Raw genomic sequence first — 24,847 nt, forward strand, 5'->3', positions numbered from 1 at the left:
TACAGTACTGGGGAGAAATTTACATGAAAAAATTAACCAATGCAGTCAAGGTTATCACGATGGGGCAGGGAACTGTTCAGCAACTTTGGTCGAAAGATTAAAGCCCTAAAATCTGCTCTGGAACGGATGCGGACAAAACGAGACGGGGAAAGCATGGAACAATTCTGTCAGATTCATGCAAACCTACTCAAACTTATGGACCAAAAAAATCCTTCTAGAAGCAGCAGGCAAAAAGATATTGGCTCTAAGGTGGCGAATTAAACACCAAGTACTTCCATAATTTTGCCTCGGTTAGGCACAAGAAGAACCAAATCTGCAAACTGAAGGGGGATAACAGTACCTGGATACATGGAGAAGATTTGCGCCCGCTTGTGTTCAATTATTTCCAAAATATTTTGAGCTCTAGTGGACGTAGCAGTGCCTTCCACTTAACTGAGAATATACAGCGAGTTTCTGAATAGCAAAATCAAAGACTTCTAACTCAGTTCACAAGCGAGGAAGTTAGAGCAACCCTTTTCTCAATGCACCCCGATAAATCACTAGGTCATGACGGAATGAATCCAGATTTTTTTTTTAACAATACTAGGATCTAGTCGGAGCTGATGTTACTAATTTCATCCTCAATTTCCTTAGCAGCCGCACACTTCCACTAGGGTTGAATGATGTTATCATTACCCTAATTCCTAAGAAAACTCACCCCGAATCGGTAGCGGACCCCCAGCATATTGCATTGTGTAACGTGATCTATAAGATAATAGCAAAGATGATTGCAAATAGAATGAAGGGTCTGATTGGGGAAGTGGTCTCGGAAAATCAAAGTGCTTTTATTCTAAGGAGGTTGATCATTGATAATATACTCGTGGCAACCGAATCAGGACACGTTCTGAAATGTAAAACCCATGGCCGAACAGGTTGTGCTGCACTAAAACTTGACATGGTCAGGACCGTATGGAGTGGGATTTCCTTCAACGGATGATGTCTATTTTGGGCTTTTCGCAACAATGAACTGACCTCATGATGGTTTGTGTAAGTACGGTAATGTATAGGGTCTCCGTTAACGGTTGTCTGACAAACCCAATTACCTCAACACGTGGCCTGAGACAAGGCGATTCGCTATACCTATTTATTTTGTGTGTCGAGGGGCTTTCCATCCTTTTACACAATGCTGAGTCCAGAGGAATAATTAGTGGTTTGCGTGTGGCTAGAGGATCTCCATCCATTTCGCACATTTTCTTTGTCGATGATAGCCTATTATTTTTTAAAGCAAATTGGAGTGAGGCCGAGGAGATTAAACGCTGCCTTACAACTTATGAAGAGTGTTCGGCCCAGGCTGTCAACTTACATAAGTCCGGGATCTCCTTCAGTGCCAACACCCCAACAAAGGTAAGAAATACTTTAGCCAACTTCTTTGTTGTTAATCTTACTGAGGACTTTGAAAAATATGTTGGTGTCCCCTCTGTTATTGGCTGAAATAAGCGCCAAGTGTTCACATTTGTGGAAGACAAACTTCGGAATAGAATTGAAGGGTGGAATAAAAAGTTCCTATCAAGGACGGCCAATAGGTTCTACTCAAAACCGTTGCTCAAGCTCGACCCACCTACACCATGCACGTATTCCTTCTTCAAATATCTACATGTCAAGAGCTTGAGACGCTAATGAACATATTCTAGTAGAGATCGAGAGGCATGAGTGGGTCTGGGATCCATTGGCACGCATCGAAAAGCCTATACCCACCCACACACACACACACATACACGCACACACACACGCATGCACGCACACGCACACACACACACACAAACACACACACAAACAAAAAGGTTGGTGGCTTGGGATTCAAAGATCTACATGGTTTTAATAAAGTCTTACTAGCCAAAAAGGGATGACGACTGCTAAAAATGCCTAACAGTCCAGTCAGGAGAATCTATAAAGCTCGTTACTCCCCCCAATCCTCATTCTTAGAAGCTAATGTCGGTAGCTTTCCCAACTTCTGCTGGCAAAGCATTCTAGTCAGAAGAGAGGTCCTACTTGGTGGGTTGGGAGTAAGGATAGGCAACGGACGTAGAACAAAAGTATGGAGTTCCCCTTGGCTGGCTGACAAAAACCAACCTTCTTATATCACTTCAGTCCCACCGAGGCAGGCAAGTAGGCAACTGATATCTCTGTATCGTTACTTATGAAGCCCGAGGGAACAGAATGGGATGAAGAACGCCTCCACGAGCCTTTCACGGAGGCTGAGGTTGGGTGAATTCTACGTGTTCCCATCTGTCAGAATATGGTTTTGGTGGCATGACTTAAGGGGTTGCTACACAGTCAAAAGTGACTACAAGTTGCTCATGGGGGAAGTAGAAGCTCCTACCGGTATGTTTAGAGCTTGGAATGTGTTATGGAACCTGGATGTTCCTCCAAGAATTAAGAACTTTATATGGCACTACCAGAACTAAACTTGGAACGAAAGGGGTGGATATTGATCCAATGTGCTTAGCTTGTGGAGAAGAGGCTGAAATTGATGCTCATGCTCTACTCAACTGTCATGTCATTGCCGGGGTATGGTCGCAACGCTTGCCTCCAACACAAGACGCAACCTTTCTCGGGGAATGGATGTAGGCGCTAATGGAGACTACTACTAAAGACCAAATAGTTGACGTTGCTTTCCTACTTGATGTTATTTGGCATGCCCGAAACCAGATGTTGTGGAACAACAAACCAACAATCCCTCATGAAATACAGAAAGAAGTAAAAGCACAGCGCAATACGGTAAATTATGCCGTGGAAACGTGTTCACCATGCGCATGGTGAACACAAGGGTAGATCCATAATTTCTATATTGTAGGTAGATTCATAATTTTTTATTTTTTTTTGAAAACGTAGATTCATAATTTTGTTTTTCATTTGTTGTTACATACATTATGAATCTACGGTACAGAAATTATGAATCTACAGTATAGAAATTATGAACGAACAGTATAGAAATTATGAATCTACAGTACAGAAATTATGAATCTACAGTATAGAAATTATGAATCTACAGTATAGAAATTATGGATATATTCCGTTAACAACAAATGAAAAACAAAATTATGAATCTACGTTTTCAAAAAAAAAAAAATTATGAATCTACAGTATAGAAATTATGGATCTACCATTGTGTTCACCATGGGCACTGTGAACACGTTTCCACAGCATAACTATTGGTGCAATGCATGGCAATTACATGGTGGTAAATTAGTGCCTCAACCGTGAAACTTGCAGAGATTAGATTCGGACCCCTCTTTCCCTCTCCTTTGTCAGGTTGATGCGGCCTCATACGGAGTAGTATTACTCACAAACAATGGGACCTTTGTGGCAGCTACGAATGGAAAACTTCATGGAACACTTGATCCTCACATGGCAAAAGTAATGGCATGCAAAGAGGCTCTTTCACAGTACCACCACGGTGAAGAAGTTGGAATCAGATTCTGCTAGTGCTATTGCTACTTTGACACAGAAATGCATAGACCTATCTTACACATGATACATTGTCAGTCTTTGCTTTAATATTATGGCTAATTTTGAACGTTTAGTTTGTCGTTTAATTAAGAGATCGTGAACATGTTAATCCATATGTTCCCTCTGATTGTATTATTTCTTACTCCCTATTTTGAATTAATAATAGCTTCGTTTTTTATTTTCCAAAAAAAAAAAAAAAAAAAAAAAGATGTATAATATATTATTTAAAACAATTTTTTTCAAAAAAAAAAAAATCTAATATTGGAAGGAAGATAATTATTTATAGGGAATTAAAAAATGAAATAAAAAAATTTAATCAAGTTTTAGGCAACTGTAGAACAAAAGGTGGACCAAATCAATTCATTTGCAATAAAACGAGTGTTGGTTGATTCACTGCAGTTTCAACTTAATTACGTGGAAGGAACAACAGATCAAAATATCCCCCATTCAAGAAATCCGTGCTACGTTCAATTTAGATACTTGTGCTTATTATCCATCGTTGAGACAACAATATCAATTGCCAAAAAGAGGTAAATGCAAAAGGGGTCAAAATTTCATACCATAGAGAAGGTGATTGCTGAACTAGTGATTACCCCTTTGCTTCAAGGGGGCAATCAATCACCATAATTATCTGCTCCTCTACTTTACACTGTAAAACCATTGCTCCAAGCCCAAAATAACACCCATAAATATTATCTCACATGCCATTAACCCAATATGTTATTTGCTCGAGCACGACCAACAATCATATTGTCCTAAGAAATCCACGAACTTCAATAAGAAAGGTACGCAGATTTTTCCGGAACTTTTGGTAATTCGAACGATCAAGCGTGGAAGAGAGATTGTTTGAGCTTGTGAGTGACTGGAATGCATTTGTCAACCTTGATTTGAATGCTGGGTTCGCCTGCCTCTCTATCAATTCTCCGCCTAATCTCTGCAGGAAACATGGACTGCATTTTAGGCAGGACGTTTGGAGTGATAAAACTTGCAGTCATGCGGTAATCACAAGGTAAAAAAGTTTCTGGTGTCAGAATTTAAACAACTTTCTTGACCAATATGAAGGTACAAAAGAAAGAGAACTAAAGCAAAAAACATTGGAGAGTAAACAATAAGTGTAAAGACCTGGTAAAGAGTTTGTTCACAAAGGATTAATGGAAGAAGAGCATCTGCAGCTGAGCTGACAATATCATTGCTGTAACCACAAAAAGATACAACAGAAACATCAGCAGGTCATCAAAGCAAACCCAAAACAGCAAATTTATGGCCATGGGTCTGTCAGTACCAGGGAGATGTTAAACACCGTCGAAAGTTTTTATGTTTACTCAAATTGAGGGTCAACTTTGTAAATTGTTTGAATTAACTCTTAATGAACGATTAAAAGTGTCTTCATGTCTGTGCCCAACATGAAACTCAAGCCTATGTCTGAGTTTCCAAATGGTGAAACATGATGGTTCAAAGCTCATTGAACAGAAGGATACATGGATGTGCATGTCTTGAATATCTGAATACTATCAAGCCTAAATTTCCTCAAAAGGGAAAATCATATAATCTCTCTTTTAGGGACATGTTTGACATGAGTGACAATAATAATATCCAAATATCATTCTTTCATCTCACCTGTAATCCTCAAAGAGGAGAAATTGCAATAGTGAACGAAGGAACTTGCTAAGAACCCCTTCTTGAAGGTTTCCAGCAGGGTCTGTGGAAGCTGTAGCACGGGAACCTAACCCAATTTTACCAGCACCTCTCTCCTTGTAGTGATAAGAAGCAAGAGCTTTTACTGCTCGTAGACACAAATCAACAACTTCTGCATCCTAAGGTATCATAAAGAAAACAGGAAAAAGGATAAATTAGACTTATTTATCTGAAGTTGGGATTACACTTAAAACAAACTGAGGCCGTTTTTTTTATCATCAAACCAATCCATCATAATGAATGCGCAGGGGCAGCTTAATATTAAGAGTAGTTCATGTAAAATCCTGAGCAATTAGAGGAGTATATGGACATATTTTATCATTTTGTATGGACAAGTTACCTGATGGCGTAAACCGAAATCCAGGGTTCTAATTATATGAATAAAAGCTTCATTATTTAATTGTGCAACCATTTCAGGATAAACTTCCAGCATATGTGAAAGCAGTGAGAAGTACTGGGGAAAAAAATCAGTAGATTAGTTTCTGAGCAACTTGCATTGGAATACTCAATTGAACAGTAAGAGAACTTACATCATGACAAAGTTTGGGGTATTTTAGTAGATCCAAACTTATTAGTGGGGTAACTATATGAAGACCCATATATACCACCTGGTAGACAAAACTCCAGAATGTTACAACAGACAAATGTTACACAAATATTTCATTTCAAAAATCCCAAAATTACAACACAAACATACCTGGGAAATGTTTGTACCATGAGCTTCGATGGGCTCTGATGAGAAGTCAATCTGCATATTCAGTTTTCCTGAGGTTAAAGGTTATCCCAAAGGTAGCAGCAAAAGAGGGGCATCGTGTACTAAAGGGAAGAGAAACTACCAGATCTTTTGAACAGAGGCTTGCAAGTAATTGGAGCAAAACTCGTATATCCTTGTACCTCTCAGTATCTTCCTCAGACCGCAAGGTCTTCGAAATGCTCAGAGATATCTACAGGTATATGTCAATTGTGAAAATATAAATGAGGAAATACTTTGATGGCTAAAAACATTAACACAAGCAAAAGCTTTTGGGGGAAAAGAAAAAAGAAAAAAGAAAAAAGAAGAGGAATGACAATTTCAGATGCTTTGGATGGATAAAAACTTGATTTTATAAAGCAAAATATAGGATTCTGCAACTTCTGCCCTTGTGGTGAAATGAAAAGCCTATGGCTGCTATCATCATATCATGAACCTTCTGCATTGTTTTGTGTTTATAGCAATGCTCCTTTATATTACAGCACTAACTTGGTGTTTTCAATGAAATAATCTTACTTACCAGAGTTTTTTTAAAACTAAAAATAAAATAACATGTTAGATATAAAACCAAAAAAAAAGGTATAATGGTGATTCATTAATAGATCACGAAACTTTAGGGCTTGGACACAATTAAGCAGGAGATGGGGAGGCAATAAGAAAATACCTTCCCAATATTGTGAGACGAATAAAGCTGAAGCAAACTCATACAGAAGCCAACAGCCACTGCAGTTTCATGAGCTTCTAGGTAAATGATTTGTCCATCCACCCAATCAACAACAAACCTAAGTAACAGATATACAACTGCAGACTAGAAATAGGCAACAATTGAGCATATGATTAACTGTTCAAATTGATAAATTAAATTTAAAAATGGATTTTTTTTAATGGAATGCAATGGACTAAACAATTTAATTTAGGACCTCCAAGCCTAATTGAGAAGAAGCACATGTGAAAGACATTTACAGATGCAACCACTTAGTGAAAACACCATAATTAATTTGACTTCATCGTGTCTGATCGGGTGTCAACCAATTGAGCAAGCATGTGAAGTCAAATATAAGCGGGCGGATGGATGGCTTTTCTTTATTTAGTCTAGAAGTGAAAAATAATTCATTCAGTACATGTTCGTGAGGATGTGAACCTCAGGTATTGTTAGAACCAGTATGTTCCTATATATTCTATTTTTAGTATGAAAGATTAAATCACAACAGATCATAAAGAGCATCAAAATTCCAATTCAATCCTATCTCATTATTAGGCTGATATAGTACCTTTATAGTTAAACAGCATTGTTGGCGAAGTTTGGTGCACATAATATTTTTATAAAATAAATCATTTTCTTGTAATAGCTTTTCACAAGCTTAGTCAAGAGTATAAAATAAGATGAAGAAAGTGTTAAACAATAAACTCAAGTGTATATTTCTATATGTTCTGTGTGTCAATGTACAAGGAAGTATAGAGCTATTTATATTAGACAAGAACTAATCCTAGCCATAGATTTCAAACACCTAAAACTAAGGCTAAGAGAGATCCTCTCAACTAACACCCTATTTCTCTAACACTCCCCCTCAAGTTGGAGCATCCAACTTGTTACATATGTATCACATGAACCATAGGACTCCACACCTAGACTCATAAGCCCAAGTCTTGAACCACTCGAACAACTTTCGAACCACGCTGTGCCAAACCAGTCCACAAGGTGCCTTGTCGCATCAACAATGCTTCTACGGAGCCAACAAAAGCTAGGCCAATCACCACAGCGCCACACCTGCCTCTCACACCCCACACCCTATCACCGCTGCCTAACACCACAGCGTACCTGCCTCTCACTCCACAAACCATTAGCGCTGCTAGACCACAATGCACTTGTCCTTCTCACCATGCACCCTTATCAACGCTGCCTAACACTACAGCGTTTCCCTGGTGCATGCACGTAAACTGATTCACTCTGAATCATTCTTCAGCCGTCGGCCTCCCCCGCGGCATATGCCAGGTCCGCCCCACTCCTGGCACTTGTGCTGCCCACTCCTGCAACACCCCTGTTTACGCACACTGAACAAGCTGCACTTGACTCAACTCAGACCCTAGAATTGCTCCCATACCAAATTAACTTAAAGCGACAAACTATGATAAACAAAATACAAAGCTCAAGACTTATTAATACGAATACGATAAACAAAAGAAAACTACTGCCTAATTATTCCTCAGCTTCGTGGACCTCAGACCACCCAGCTTCATGGACCTCCCCTATCACCTCTCTTGGCTGTCTCTCTTTCTCGGCTGACACCAAACTGGTGAACAAACAGATCCTCGCTGCTGTCGTCGGGGGTTATGAACCCAAACCCCTCACTGAACCACTCGACGCAGCCCTCCATCCTCTGCTCACTCTCCTCAGCCATAATAAACAAAACAGACCAACCTGAAAACGCAGCACTCCAAAAATGCAGCAGGTCCAAACGTAGCAGTCCAAAACGCAGTAGCCCTTTGCAACACCGGAGTAAACCACCACTGCAGACGCGTTGGGTGTTCAGAGACGAGCCCAACGGTACCGGCCGCGACCGGAGAAGACGCCGGAGAATTGCCCACGCGCCGGCGCGTGGCGTCGGAACCCTAAGACTGCACCGGCGCGTGGCGGCGCGTGAGGACTCCGGTGGCTGCTCCGCCTCTCCCGCCGGCGTCGCCTCCTCTTTCTGACCAACACCCACTACCCGGTCACCTCAATCTCGCTCTGATACCATGTTAAACAATAAACTCAAGTGTATATTTCTATATGTTCTGTGTGTCAATGTATAAGGAAGTATAGAGCTATTTATATTAGACAAGAACTAATCCTAGCCATAGATTTCAAACACCTAAAACTAAGGCTAAGAGAGATCCTCTCAACTAACACCCTATTTCTCTAACAGAAAGCAAAACATAAATCCATTACGGGCAAATTTTTAGTACTGTAGAAATCAATTATTCTAAATTAATCCTCACTGAAAAGTTGAATTCAAGTAAACTTATGAACAATAGGGATAGCAGATTTAATGGCTTCTCATCAGATTTAATGAACATAAATCTTTGAAGAACAATTTTTAGGGAAATTTAAGTGTACCAAGGACTGGGTGATAAACAGTTCCTTGGGTTCAGAACTAGTGCGAAATGCCTATACTGATCAGGAGGAAGGAAACTGTATACAAACTAACTTTTTTGGGGTCTCAAAAACATTATCTAAAGGTAAAAACTGTTGTATTTTATCACTACAGCAAACCCAATTACTATGTTAATAAATGAACTCATCACCTAAAGAACCAGACAATTGACTTAGAATCTACTTTTACAAATAAAATGAACATGTAAAGCATTTGACACAAAATTAATTGATCAGAAATTCATACTCAATCAATACCTCATTTTTGTAAACTTCTAGAAGTGTTAGTACAGGATTCATTACTGAGAATCCTATCTCATAAATTGCCTTTTGTGTTCGAGGTTCTGTGGCAATGGCAACTCCACGAAGCCGCTCCAGCAAACAGCTGACCTATAGGTTTTTATTAAAACCAATAAGAACTTTATGAAGGATATTGAAAAACAATTCTGTATTGCAAGCTGTTGCTACCAACCAGTAAGATGATGTCTGGCTGTTCAGCAACTTTTTTTAAATCATTCCTGCCTGACAGTTCCACAAGGTAAGCCGTCATGTGGCTTGTTAAGTATTTCACATACCTATGGACAGTTACAATGCAAATCAATGTTAAAAGTTGCAAACTAAACATAAGCAAAAAGATATATAAGCATAATCGAGAATATCTACTCACTGATATGACATCTCTGAATCTCTCATACCAGTAGCTGAAAGAACAAGTGTCTGAGCAAGTGAACGCTGTCATTAAAACAAAATAGCATTGTAGTTTCCACTGGGAGAAAACATTGTTCAGTGCAAGGCTAGTAATTTGGAGAAATATAACCCCCGTGCAAAATAGGAGACAAGAAAGGAAGGATAGACAGACCCGGTGGGCATGGTGAGAGAGGGGAGTCTCTTCAGCCCTTCAAAATGGTACACTAAAACAAAGTAACTCATGATGTTGTTTCTTCTTAAAAAATTGGAAGAAGACTCAGAATGCACCTCTACCCTAATCATTACTCCCTTAACCAACTAAAACAAAACCTTGAGGTTATTTACCTGATAAGAAGCATATAGTGAGAAAAGAGTTCTTTCATTAGCAAATGCATTTGCCAACTCACGCCAAGAGTCCTGCAAGATAACAAATTGGATAGTGTCAAATCAAATTTCAGTCTTTTATCACTTTATATCTTTTTCTTTTTCTTTAAAAAAAAAAAAAAAAAAAAAAAAAAATCAATTTAGAGTAAGAATTATGAACAGAGCGAATTCAACATAAATTATTATAGATACTATTTCAAGATTTACTTCCATTGTAAACTGTCTAAACCATGCGACTGAATCACTAAAAACCCGAACAAACACTTGGAAAGGAAAGGGGAATGAAGTGCATTATTGAAGGTTCACTTAAAACATTGCACAAATAGACAGACAATTGCCCAAGCTAACAAGCTGCACAGACACTCAGAAAAGAGAGGGGAGGAGGAGCGTTAATCAGAGTTAACTAAAGACATTGTAACAGAAGACAGAGAACTGACCAATGCCATAAGGTGTGTACAAACACTCCTACGTCGAACAAGTCCATGGAGCAATTCAAAGCAAGTGAGTGCCTGTCAAAGCAAAAAGAAAATTCAAAACAGAGAGCAATAACAAAATTAAAACTGTAAGTATAGCAATACTAGGAGAAATTCCTATGTGTGGTCATGTTGCTTAAAAAGTTGGCAAACTAAGGAAACACTCTGCAGTAATACGTTACTCAAAAGTTGTTTGAAACATGAAAGGTCAGTGTGTCCAAGAGAGTATAAAAATATACAAAGTTGTGAAAGCTGCTTGGACAGGTTCTCTTTATTTATCTTGCACTACATATACCAGGGCAGAGCTACATTCTTTTGATACTGAGCCACAAGTTTTGAAAAATAATATATGCCCTATGTAGGTTTTAGCACATTTGTGAAACTGCCACTGAAAAAATACTGGGACAAATATATCAAAAAAGAAAAGTATACAACTTAAAAGATAGGGTATGTCATAAATTTAGAGCAGTTATTTTATATAGGTAAAAACTTAAATAAATAAAAAAGACTGTCCACTTCTTCACATAAAATGGTTCTCTCCATTTATCTTCTAATTTGGATGAGACTCAACAAAGTAAACAGTACTTGCAGACTTTATACCTGTAAATCTTTTTCACCAGGATATGAAACAAGTGAGGTGATCGAGATGCGAACAATAATATCAAGCACAACCTTGCCCTGACCGTGCTCTCCACAAAAATTAAGCAATGCTTTCCTAGAGTGTTCTTCCTTAAACTGGCCTTCAGTAAAACTATCTGAACTTTTACTTTCTTTATATTCCTCAGGTGGCATCAAATAAGTTGAAGACCATCTTCTGAGGAACCATATAACTGCCTGTAGTGCACAGCTCATATAAGTTACTCATGAAAAAAAGAATAAACAAGCATTTAAAAACAAAAACAAAAAAAAAAAAAAAAAAAAAAAAAAAAAAAAAGCTAATAAAACCAATGAAAGCAAAGAAGAAAAATGAATCATCCCATAAGGATTTAAAAATGGACCTTCTAAAAAGCTTGCTAAAAAAAAAATTGTCCCATCACCAATAGAGTGGCATAGGATGCAAAAGACATGCAGAGAATATTTTTGCTGCCAGTGTGTTCATTGTACATTGTGTTAGCCATCATGAATTAGGACTACAGACACTATTATTCACACTTCATTTGCACTATTTTCACACTTTTTTGAGTAAGCACTTATTTCATCATTGAACATGTTGCACCCCTGTAAAAAGAGTCCCAATGGCATATCAAGCACAAGCTAGGCCCAAAAGGAAACTTAAGAGCAATCCACTTCAGACAGCAACCAGGAAGACCAATGCCAAGGGGCAGACTCGGCGCCACACAAGGAGCTCAGCTTCTCTAGGAGAGCATGCGCCAGGTAATGCTGAGGTAACGAGGGGAGACTTCATCAAGCCCATGCTCGGGACCTCAGCTACAATGTAGGCTTGGAACCACTCAAGACACCTTAGAGGAAAGACATGGCAAGCACATGGAAAATATGAACCACATGGTGCCTGCAACTACCAAAGTGGACATGGAAGGTTCTACTGTTTGTATATATACCCACCATTGACCTCAAAATGGGAGAACTCAAGTCAAGAACCACTCAAGCACAAGTCTGAAGCTAGATCCTAATAAAGAGCCCAACTAAAAGTAGCTAGGTCTATAGCCTAGCCATCAGATTGGCTTGTATAGCCTAGCCCCTTATAAATGCTTGGCACTTTCTTCACTCTTAACCCCTCATAGTAACAAAGTTTGGTGGCTTACCTTATAGTCCATACCCTATTAGGTTTCCACACAACATTGGTGCCCACTTATCCTATCCCCATTCCCCAGATCCCCTCATCTCTCTCAATCAACAAACCCTATCAAGTATCAACCAAATCCCTCCAAATAAATAACCCAGTTGGATCCAAACACCAACATCACAAAATAGCAAAAAGTTGCCATAACTATATTATTCTTAAAACAATTGTTACTGTAGCAAATTAAAAACACTATTTAGTAGACATTTCAACAACTGCATTGCAAATTATGTGCATTAAGAAGTGAGTTAGCAGGAAACAAGAGGTTAAACTTGATTTCCTGTCCTTAAGCCTGTGGAATGGAATTACTTGAATTGAAAATTAATCACAAAATAAATATTCACTTGACTGCAAGCAAAATGACAACCAATTTGGGACTACATAAATGGAATAACTGAAATGTAATGGGAGATTGAAGAAGCATGTTCAAAGAATGAGTGTGGAAAAGCGAAAGGTTAAATCCCACTAGAGTATCAAAAGTCAATTCAATAAGATCTTAAATCAGAAAAAATTTGGCTCACTACCTCCATAAGTCTAGGGCTAAAAAACGATGCTCTCAACTCTGGATCTAAACTCTGCTCAGCAAATTTTATTATAGATCTGCCAAAGGAAAAAAAAAAAAAAAAGAAAAAAGGATGCAGGGATATTGAGAAAGAAAAAGTGGATTATAGAACTTTAAAATCAATCTAAAGATCAAATTGGTTAAATGACAGCCAAATAAACATATTCAACATTTTAAATGATGGACCAACGTTGTCCTTAAATAATGAAGAGTATACCAGCCTTTCTAGCCAAAATTATGAATGTATGTACATGTGCATAATTTGACTTCCTACAATCTATACAAGGGTTATTATTTATTAATTCATCAATGCCGCCTAAACTAATAATGTACACAACCATAAAATTTTCACAGGAAAATGGGGTAAAAAAAAGTGAGGAAAATTGTGGCAGTGTACAGAGGTTGATGTCATTTTCCAACAGTCACGGAGTTGTCTGTCTAAACTTCAAGTAGTGTTCTAAACCCAATAACTATGCAGAATTTACTTTGTTATCATGCCAAGGGACCTTAACCCCACCCCCACAAAATAAAATATAAAATAAGAAAAAAAGGGTTCATCTCTCAAACTGAAACAGATACAGCAAGAACTTAATAAATACTCCATAATACTTTTCGGATAAAGAATTGATAGCAAGAGTATGCATTGTATATTTCTATTTTTGCAAAATGATAGAGACTTCATGCCATGAACAATTCAACATGGATGTAAATGCAATATTTTTCAAGTAGCCATGCAAATAGGAAGAAAACAAGATGCTTACCCAGAGAGTATGACAACTGGATGCTTTTCAGTTTCCATAATGTGGCTAAACTGGGTTTGTATAGTTTTTGGCACCTGATATATTACAAAAATGTCACCCATTAATATAATCCAGAAACTAGACTAGTACAAACTAAAAATAGTAGCAGTATAATAAAGGAGTTAAGTGTAGCATGGAGAGCTTGAAGAAACATATTGATTATTGTCTGGCATTAGTAAATGCAGGCTGCACCAGAACTCTAAAGCATAAGAGTCCAGATATTAACTGGTAAATGTCAATAACCAGTAAGTCATGCACTAAAAGGACTATAAAATTTAGCAAGGTAAACACATCTTAAGAATAAAAATAAGTCCTTTAGTATTAGATTGCTAGTTCAAGCTATTAATTACAATAGAGACAGGTTCCTAAAAGTCACAGAAAGGGTGATGAAAAATGTAAACAAAAATGAGCCAAGCTACAGGTATCAAAGGAAATCTTATACATTAAGAAGTCAAACAAATGCTGCCAAGAATTCTATCTGAATATATGATTTTTTTTTTTAATTTGAGTATTTAGCACAACCTATACAAGTCAAAGTGTGAAAGAGATCATTTAATTACCAAGGGTGTCTCACCCTCCCCTTCATCAGCTAAAACATGCCCAGTTATCAATAATAGTGAGTAAAGCTCTTCCAGAGTTTGAGTTGGATCATGAGTGCCTCTTCCCTACATAAAATGAATAGAATATGTAATAAACAAGTCAAATTAACAATCTATTTCATCCGCATACTATTTTATCTGTATAACTGGAAATATTGTCCCAATACTTGCACTAGTTATGGTTATTAAAATACCACTTGAAATTTCAAAGCAATTGTGTACCTGATGAAGCCTTGCAAAACGCTCAGAGAACAGTCTAGTCAGAAAAGGAACGGTAATATCAATAGCAGCACGAGCAATAAGGGCATAAGTGCTTAATCGTTCGTCCATGGCTACAAAGTGACAGAAATTAGACACAATACGAACCTAGATTACCAAGCTAAGAGTACGAATATGAGTATATGATAACCTAAAAGTGGAAACTGGCATCAGATTAAAGAATGTTAATGTTAAAGCACAAAAGAAGCTTAATAAAGTAGTTTATCTAGCAATGATAAGTACCAGCAATAGAGGCCTGAAAGTAACTAGATTCATTATCATCACTGAAGGCTGACGCAGAAGCAGCTACAGCAAAAAATAATGTTACAAACAGATTCAAGGATAAAACATACATTCCAATAGTAACTTAAAGCACATCACCTATGAAAACATTAAGGATTACCCTGTAATTCAGATTCTACTATCAGCGTAAAAAGATTGGCTGCAGCACTAATCCCTTCTGGTGGGAGCAACTCCTTGCAATTTGTACTATGCAATGGCTGAAAATGTATATAAAAATATATATATATAAAAATTTAAAAAGGTACATAAGAGAAACTCAACAAGATGTGTTGTAAGCAAACCAAAAGGTTTTATTTTGTCCACATTACATGAAAGAAACAAAAACACAAACCAAAACCCAATTCCAACTGCCTCCACCATAACTAGACACATTATTTCCATATAAATGCAAACAAGACAAGAAGCAGTACTATGATATGTTTGCTATAACTTGATGCATTCATCGGAAGAACGTACCACAGACGCAGGAAACAAGCACAGGCAATTGAAAGCTAAACATTTAACGGCTATTTATATTATGTTTTTCCCTTTTGATTTCCTTTAGTTTGTTAAGGTTGTTAAGTTGTTTTTTGAAAGTCCTAATTAGGTGGAAGTGAACGTTAAGTTCCTTAGGTATTTATTGGGTAGCTTTTTTGAGTTCAAATCACCATTGTTTTTGTCTAAGAAATCAGAAATTGTCTAATGCAATTTGGGAGAGGAAGAACTCCAAAACTCTTCAGTTTTTTTCTATTTATCCTTATTTCCTTAACTGCTACTGCAATCATAGGGAAATCAAGGTCATCCAAGTCGTCTGTTCCCCCAAGCCCCGTCCACCGCCCAGTGACGCGTTCACATATCCCCGGGCCCACAACAAATTTGGTATCAGAGCCAGTCGTCATGGGCGACACAACGTTGGCCGACTCTGTTACTGCGATTCGCGGTCTGGCCGGAAAGGAGCCAGTTTTCACCTCCAGCAGCCACGCAGCACCACTGACGAACACCGAGACAGCTCCAGCGCCGTCAAAGCCGGGGGCAGTCCGCATCAGTCTCCGCCGTGCGAACTCCAGCTGCTGCGTCGTTTCCAGCCAGCGTTAGCACTATGTACCATCACCTTGAGGACAAGGTGATTTTGATGGGCGGGGAAATGATACAACTGTTCTGCAATTATTATTATTATTATTATTGTAGTAGTAGTAGTGGTGGGATGACCACTATTGTAATAGTAGTAGTGGGATGACCACTTCCTAAGTAGTTAGAGGTAGTGGGTAGTTTTTATCTTCTATAAATAGATGCCTAGGTATTTCAAGAAGGGGGACATCTGGGAAATTTGTATTTTGGGCTTCCTATTGAATGGAAGATTGGGGGAGAAGAAGCACTCCACAAAAACGCTTCATTTGGGGGAGAAGAAGCACTCCACAAAAACGCTTCATTTGGGGAGAAGAAGCACTCCAGAAAAGCTTCATTTTTATTCCTAAGTTTCTAAGCCTGTGACGCGATCCTAGATATCCTGGCCTATAACATAACTCCTAATAGATATCTATGCATCAGAACAAGTAGTAATTAAAAATAGAACTTCAACAACTTCAAAACAAATACCATGAGAAGTGTAGTCCAGGAATCTAGTAAGATATCACGTGCCACCCAGCTCCACGTCTCCTCTTCTGTGAAATTTTCCATTAGATCCTTGATGGCTTCACACATTAGGGCAGACAATAGACTGAGAGTGCCGTAAGGCCTGGACATGGCAAAACACAAAATAAATGAGAAGTGCATTAAACAGAATATGTTACCCAAGTACGACTATGGCTATTCCACTCACATTTAACTGACCTTATAGATTTCAACAGTTGGTCAAATACTATCGGGGAGGTAACAGTTGCTATGGATAAAAGTGCCCGGCAGCCATCAAGCAGTTCACTGCATGCAACCAAGAAAATGGGTAAAGCACCATGTACCATAATAAGAATAAAGTTTATTGGATGAGGATAAAACAACCTTTCACTTTTCCCTTCTTTAATCTCTTTTGAAACAACACCAGGAGGGTCAACCCATTGAATAATTCCACAGAGCAGTTGAAGAAGGTGCTGTCTTTGGGTTTGTCCATCATCTACAATCAAATACATGAGTACCTTTAAATTAGGACTCGACTGACCACAAATCATAGCAAAAAGCAAAAGGAAAAAAGTTTAAGGATGAAGAAGCAAGTAAGCCAGCGATCCTGGTTAACAAGAGAATCTTTACATTAATTTGCTAAACTAGATAATGGATCAATAAGAAGAAAAAACTATTCACAAAATGAAAGAGCTTAGCAAATGATATCTAAATAAGGTACATCGCTCAACCAGCTTCTAGTGACAAAATATGGAAGATATAAAGCAAGACAACAAAATTTCTATGATAAAGTGCAGGACATAATTGCACCAAATACCAAGAACATATTAACAACTGCAAAGGTGATCATGCATTTTCTTAGCCCAAAGCACTTGAAAAGGCAAAAAGTCGTATCAATTACTGAATTACCCTGACTTCTCAGTAGTGCACCCATAGATAAAAGGAAGGAGAACCCTTTTCTGTAAGTTGGTTTCACACATAAATAATATTTCATGTCTTTCCATCATTGTTGACCAAACAATTTTCATTTCAATTTTATATCTCTGTTAGTCCGATTTCTAGGCCAACTGTATACTACTATACTCCATGCCAAATGAATCTCATGCACTGGATGGCTATTGTAATTGGCACCAATAATTAAGTATGGCTGAAGATCCATTTGCAGTATAGTGTAATCATTTCGGAACATAGTTTTGAGTCCAAATTCAATTGTATGGGTACAGACAATCCAGTTGGCAGGCTCGGTACACATGAGCATGTGTGAACAACTTTTGCATTCAGTACTACTTTTTCAGCTTCACTCTTCGATCTTTCCAAGAAATGCAATAGTTCTATTAGACACACTCTTTAACTTCAACCTAGCTTTTCACTTTGTATTGCATCGACTTCATCTCAGATAATATAAATTTACCTATGGAATTCCCCATCCTCTCTTAAAGTTGCACTACTAAAGGAAAAGGTGTATGAACATTCACTTCGAAAGGGCTAAAGAGTTACAAATTTGGAAAAGTAAAGACTCCCTTAAGGAGGTAACTGAAACTCACAGTAAAACTTGGAGTAATATTATTTCAAACAATTTAGTTTTCCTAGTATACACTAAGTAGTGTAGATAGTGGGGCAAAAAGCAGTAGTCTTGGTATTGTCAGAACAGTTCAGAGTATGCCTATGTTGAGGTAGTTGATTTATTACTTCAATCCTTGTAGTTAATACTTGTCAAGATTGTAGGATTACCAGTTTTTATTTTATAAGAAACATTTTATTCACAATATATACACATATGTAGTGAACCCCATAGGTGCTTACCGAAACTACACATTCAATTCAATTGGAATACATGGTTTAGTATAACATTTCGCTCCATTATATCTTGGTTTAGTTTCTTAGTGGTGGCTCATTGCCACCTGCTGGACTGCCCTCACAATTTCAAACAGGTATCTTAAATGATACATATCATTATATCTCTATCTTATAAGAATATTCAAGAAGCAAAGACTTAATGGATTTTTTTTACAAGTATAAATATGAATTTAAGAATCTGAAGCATAACTCTTCAAGTGAAAATTTTTCATGTTAAATAATAAAAAATTAAAAATCACTTTTAAAACACCATTTCAGAACCTTTTTTTATTCATTTAGAAATTAATAAAGTAACTAATAATCTAACAGTGAGAAGAAAATAAAATTAAAGAAACAGTACCAGATGGAAATATGGATCCTGACAAGGAGCAGAACTGCACTATAAGTTTACGAGCACTGACAGCAAGAGGGCAATCAAGCCAGTAACCTTCACAAGAAAACTTCTGCCTAAGAGAACCATACAGGCCTAAAAGCCAGCCAACATGACCACTTGATATCAGCACAGCCCTCCAGGAGGGTCCAGGCTAGAAACAAAATTACAATGGTCAATAACTAGAACAAGGAGCTACAAATACAATGAGAATACACAGAAAACATGAAAATTGGGACATTAGGCAACTTAGCTGCTATTATTTCACATTCATTTATAATTTGAAATGGTAAAAAAGGTATTCAAAAGATAGGAGCACCCACTGAGGATGGGGAGAAGAGGTAGGGGAACAGTAAAAAGAATGCATGAGGAAGCAATCACAAAAGGCCAGTAAAACTTTCATTCTTTCCTTTGCATATTTGTGCAGGGTTCTTCTGTATGTATGCTAGCAAGCTTCCTTATTTCCAATAGGGGGTTTCATTAGTTGTTTTCTGCGAGTGGATAAACACTACCTTAACAGCATGTGACTTACAGCAGGAAGAAAAATACAGTTTCTTACTTGCACCAAATTACACTCTGTCATTCTAGGTGTATCTATGTCATGCTTAGCTGCAGAAGGAAGATCCATGACTTGCTTTGCACCATTAGGCATCATGGAATTGTTTTGGAAATCCCAATTCAAAATTTGATGAATGAAACGGAGAGCTGCTGTGCAAACTTTAACTCCCGGAACAGCAGAATGAGATTCAACTATTCCTCCTGAGACAGCTATAGCAGCATCTTGTGCCCAGCAGTAGAATGTCTGTAAATTGAAAAAACAAAGTAAAAATAATTAAATAAATTTTGAAAGTTAAGCAAGTGAAAAAAATACTTTTCCGACAAACTATTAGAGGGACTAGAAACGGGTTCTGAAGCAATGTAAGCTAGAAAAATAAAAAAATTTGAAAGTTAAGCAAGTGAAAAAAATACTTTTCCGACAAACTACTAGAGGGACTAGAAACGGGTTGTGAAGCAATGTAAGCTAGAAAAAATAATGACAAAGCCAATTAGCTTACCATCATATATTCCAGCTCCAATGATTTCTTGCACTGTTCATGATACTCTCTTGGAAGACCCATAGCAGTTGAAGTAGAGAGTGAAAATTCAGAAACCTGGAAAACAATCACTTCCAGCTAAAGACGTATAATAAAAGAACCAGCCATAGACCAAAATCTAGGTGAAAGATGGTTTTTTTTTTTACCAAACCATTAGCTAGGTAAAAGAGGGTTTCTACAAAATAAAAACAAATACCAGAGATTCCAAAAAATTAATTCCAGCGAACTGCGCATCAAGACCATGGCTGCCAATGATTGCCTGTCTCACCTGAATTTGAAGAAATGTGGAGTCAACATGAAATCAGCTTAATTGTCAGAAAAGTCTTACAATGCCAATTTCTCAGCAAAAAATCGCAAAGTTCAAATTAATTGTAAAGTTATGCCTACTCATCAAACAAAATATGGTTTTAGTAATTTGATTTGCCCTGAACAAATGAGGTGGCCATGGAAATCCAAGAATACTTTTCATCACATGTGTGGCCATCTATCTATTGAAAACCAAGAGGTGTAGATAAAGGATACACTACAAAGCAGTCTTTACTTAGCCATGCTCACATTTTGTGAGCACATCCAGGGAAGGGGGCATTGCAGATTCACAGATTTGACACTGTTAAAGCTGAAATATGAAATAAAGAAATAAAATTTGAGGAAATAATTTCATACCTCAAGGAAAAATGCCTCCTTATCAGCAGCTACAAATTCCAGCCTGAAAAAAGGACATAGTAATGCCAACTTTATGAACTATTGAATCAGCTTTGAACATATGTCATGTGGCCAGAGGGTGATGCAACTCTAAAATAGAGAGCAACTTACCATCCTCTTTTCATCAATTGAGCAGCCACTGAAGCAACTTTTGCTTGGACATAGCCTTCAGCTGAGCCGGCATGTTTTAAAACAAAGCAAAGACAAAAACTGCAGCAAAAGGACAAACAATTAGCTGAACACCAGAAGAGAACGTAAAGACTAATAAAAGTTTTGGGATAATAAAATGCTCCAGACTTGTCATTCTAGTTGTCACATTTTAACCATGCCAGACTGTTTAGAAAGGTTGTTAGATGCACTTAGTCCCTTCACATAATTCTAAGAGACAAAAGAGCATGTAGATAATTAAACTAGTATGTTGGCCTGTGCATTGCACGGCTGATTGTTTGTTATCCTGTATATTTCTTTAGATTATTTAATACTCTGTAGCTTTTTAAAAAATTTGTTTTTACAATAACAATAATATATACCCTAATTAAAAATAAAAGAGCAAGTTTTTTGACAATTTGAAAAACACAGAAAACAAAATCATGATGATTTCAAGAACGAGCAGTAGCTTACAATAATGGGGTTTTTTTTCCCTTTAGTTTTTCATTAGTTGACAAGGAACTCTCTGGAGGTCATGGAAAATTATTCACTTCATGATTAACTTGCTTCCCTTTTTATTTAGGACATTATTAGTTAATTTCCTTTTAGTTAGCTTAGAACTCTATTACTTCCTAGTTCCTACCCACCTAGGGTTTATTTATTATTTCCTAGTATTACATTTGCTTATTACATTGGAATTTCATTTACCTATTAGATTAGAACTCAAGAGTTTGCGTCTATAAATGCCAATAGACTAGCTTTACATTATGTAATATTAAGTTTATAAGATTTATTCTTGTTTTGTGGGTTTTAACCCCGATTGGTCATGGGAATGTTACCTTTCAGCCTAGATGTGTGGACACGTTTTAGTCTTGTCAATCTTTTGCTTTTCATTGCATACAATTTTGTTCATTATGTTTGTATGTTTATAACACTGTTGACTACTGACCTTTATGATTATACTTTATAGTTGTACTTCTATATAACTGTGCAACAACAATTAAAAATTATTTCAGAAGTTGCATAGCATAGATGAAATATGTGAATATTTTTTATATATACACACACTGAAACACATAAAAAGCAATATACAATACTCAAAATGTATATATTACTCATTATAGTTAACTATACACCAAAAAACAGCCATAATTAGTTTATTATATACTTCGATAAAGTAATAGATTTATTGACATAGGTATGTGCTAACCTATTATCTCTAATTAGTAATCTTATTCATGCAACTATTGGGTTCTTGAATTAATATCTATTTAATTTTATATTCTTTATTTACTTATTTATATTTAATTATTGCTGACTGTTCTTCTTGCTTGGCCACTTCATGCTTTATATACTTATGTACAATATGATTTGAAATTTTGAATGAATGAGTTAAGAGACATTTGTGAATGATAAATGTTAATACTATGTACATTAAGGAAAGTGAGACAATTACATTGGCAAGGCCCAAGCAAGAAAATGAGACAAATAAAATAAAGGGTAGTAAGAAAAGAAAACACTGGATCAAAGAGCTAACTTATAAATAAGGCTTACTAGTGAAAAAAATCAAACCTTTGCACTTTGTTGCGATTATATCCAAACCTTTAAAATTTGGCAATTTGGCATTAATCCTCTTAAACTGATGATCAAGTGTAATCTGAGGAAGAGATTCTTAAAGCTTTATTTATATTTTTATCTTATGAAAGGAGCTAGTTACCACCACTGCAACATTTTGTGTGAGTTTAAGCCTCAAAATTACCTTATCAACTGTCTTTTATCATCAGCCTCGAGAAATACCCATTCTCGTATTGCTGCATCTCTAAGTGCTCCAGCAGCCTGGAACCGTGCCATTGCCACCTGAGAATTCTCTGGAGAAGTCAAGTGTTGTCAGTTCAAACATCACAACAAATACCATTCACACTTCTCTAAGATGTAATATGAGTTATGACTTAACCATGGACCTCTTATTGGTTTTCTTCATTATATGGACTCTGTAAACAAGCACAAACTTGTTTTCAAGAATGCAAGTGCATAAAAAAAAATTGTATGAGAGATATGCCAACCTGCTTTTAACCCTGAAGAGTAAATTATAATCACCCACTAAAAATAAAAAATAAAAAAAATAAAAAATAAATAAAAATAAAAACAAAAAGGTAAACTAGAATCATCCAGACAAATTTTTGCTTGTTAATAATGTGTAACAAGTAAAAATCAAATTTTATGATCTCACCAACAACTCAATAGATGCCTAATAGCTAGAAGAAAATAAACTAGAATCGATCATTAATTTATCCGACCATCTTATGACTTTGACTACTTTTCAAAGTGTACTCCAGTTGCTACAGGCCATCCAGTTAGTGTTGTCAGCTTCAAAGGATGCATTCAAGCAATCTTCCTCTTCCTCACATTTTTTTCCAACTTCAACTGCTTTTATTTCTCACTTGATTTATTTAGTTTTAGTAGTTATATGATGTCAAAGCCATTTAATAACTCTGGTAAATGATTTCAAAACTTGCAGATTATATTTTTAACATTTCAGTAAACTCTCTCTGTGTGTACATCAAAATGGCAAATAACAGACAAACAGGCTTTTCAAAATCTCACCAAGAATGAATTGGCATGCCTGGTATGGCCGAGGAGACTGGCTAAGGGATGAAATGATTGCCTCAGCTGCTGGATCACCATGCACCTTCTAAGAGATGATGAAAATTATCCAAGTTAACATTCAATGCATGCCAAATAGTCTACACTAAAAAGCAAACAACGTCAACAATGACATGCTTCAACATTTAAACAGTACATGAAAATATCAACCAAAAAAAAAAGTAAAAATAATGCGCTGTAATAATAAGGGGGGAAAAGCCATCAGGTCTCTAGAGAAGAGCATGGTGCCCGACCACATTCCACTATCTTATGCAGACAGCACTACTTTATCCTTTGAGAATTTGAAAGAAAAGATTAATTAAGATTAATTGCTGTCAATTTGAATTTAATGTTTAGTAGCTAATTCATTAAAAGACATTTTTTTACCAATCACTGATGTGATGGAATTATTACTATAAATATAAATGCCCACTGCTTATACACAAACCAAAATAGAGAACCAAATGCACATTATAGATTCAAGGAGAAAGCAAAAGCTTAAAGCAGCTTTTCTTAGAAATCAATTCCTAGCTCCAAAGTTCATAATTGCCACCGAATCACAATATACCCTCTCAACTACTTCAGATGACACATCAGTCCACCAGAGCCCCTAATCAACCGATGAACATCCAGAGAGCACAAATTCAAATTGACACAACCATTCTTGCATACTGATTGACAAATTAATCAATCATATAATACAAAGCATTTCCACCTTAATAATTTACATTAGTTGATTCTCACTTACAATCAAATCAATGGAATAGGAATTCCTCACTGATCAAAGAAATGTGAATTCTACCTGAATTGAAGTACAAGCGAGCTCAAAAGTTCGCATAGTGGATTGGAGCTGATCCAAATCCATGGCTCAGCTGCTCCTCGAATGTATCAGTCTAAAAAATATGTATCAAAACACAATATTATGCATAACTGTATACATCTATCCATCTATATATCTGTGCGTGCAGAGAGAGAGAGAGAGAGAGAGAGAGAGATTGTAGACATAGAAAATTGGCGTACCGTATGAAGGATATGGTGAGTCTCAGTAGGTCTATCAGTATTCTACGAGGACTGGTGGTGGCGCCGAGATGACGAGAGCGACGAGGAAGAGAGCGCGCGTCTTGGGGACTAGGGAGGGATCATATGTATATCCTGCTCTATATGACTAATTAGTACAATATGCACGGACTAAAAATTATAAGTATTGTTGTTATGTTATGATATTAAGAAGAGTAAATACTCAAAATGGTCACTATAGCTAAATTCACAAATTGATCCTCGACTTTCAATTTCAACTAATTAAGTCTTTAACTTTGTAATTTTGACACAATTTGGTCATCCATCTATTTGACCGTTTGTTGACCGTGATTGACGATCTCCAGAAGAAACTTCAGCTCTCGTTGGAGCACGTGGAGGCCTCCAGGATGACGTTGCACCGGTTCGGAAACACGTCGTCTTCTTCTCTCTGGTACGAACTCAACTACATTGAATCCAAATGGAGGATGAAGA

General features: G+C 36.9%; 1 protein-coding gene across 3 annotated transcripts; it reads right to left on the reverse strand.

Moving 5' to 3' along the window:
• Window positions 1-3,918: 3,918 nt before the first annotated feature.
• On the reverse strand, window positions 3,919-24,491 carry LOC109187084 (exportin-4). Of its 3 annotated transcripts, none has more exons than XM_019337228.1 (33): window positions 24,359-24,490; window positions 24,141-24,231; window positions 23,300-23,384; window positions 22,455-22,563; window positions 20,660-20,758; window positions 20,510-20,552; window positions 20,043-20,114; window positions 19,808-19,903; window positions 19,312-19,554; window positions 18,723-18,906; window positions 16,910-17,021; window positions 16,745-16,831; window positions 16,511-16,649; window positions 15,036-15,132; window positions 14,876-14,938; window positions 14,597-14,706; window positions 14,336-14,440; window positions 13,737-13,810; window positions 12,938-13,013; window positions 11,213-11,446; window positions 10,577-10,648; window positions 10,101-10,172; window positions 9,736-9,800; window positions 9,541-9,643; window positions 9,327-9,458; window positions 6,600-6,743; window positions 6,021-6,128; window positions 5,882-5,932; window positions 5,715-5,792; window positions 5,525-5,638; window positions 5,107-5,303; window positions 4,612-4,681; window positions 3,919-4,423 (listed from the first exon to the last, which is right to left on the reverse strand). In XM_019337228.1, exons 2-33 carry the CDS (start codon window positions 24,201-24,203, stop codon window positions 4,235-4,237), a joined length of 3,486 nt encoding a protein of 1,161 aa, XP_019192773.1. In that variant the 5' UTR covers window positions 24,204-24,231; window positions 24,359-24,490; the 3' UTR covers window positions 3,919-4,234. The 3 variants fall into 3 exon arrangements, with proteins under 3 accessions (XP_019192773.1, XP_019192772.1, XP_019192774.1); XM_019337227.1 differs by having other exon boundaries at window positions 23,300-23,387; window positions 24,141-24,233; XM_019337229.1 differs by lacking the exons at window positions 6,600-6,743; window positions 9,327-9,458 and having other exon boundaries at window positions 23,300-23,387; window positions 24,359-24,491.
• Between the last annotated feature and the right edge of the window lie 356 nt (window positions 24,492-24,847).

The sequence above is a fragment of the Ipomoea nil genome, unplaced genomic scaffold (assembly GCF_001879475.1).
Source record: "Ipomoea nil cultivar Tokyo-kokei standard unplaced genomic scaffold, Asagao_1.1 scaffold1416, whole genome shotgun sequence".
NCBI lineage: Eukaryota > Viridiplantae > Streptophyta > Magnoliopsida > Solanales > Convolvulaceae > Ipomoea > Ipomoea nil.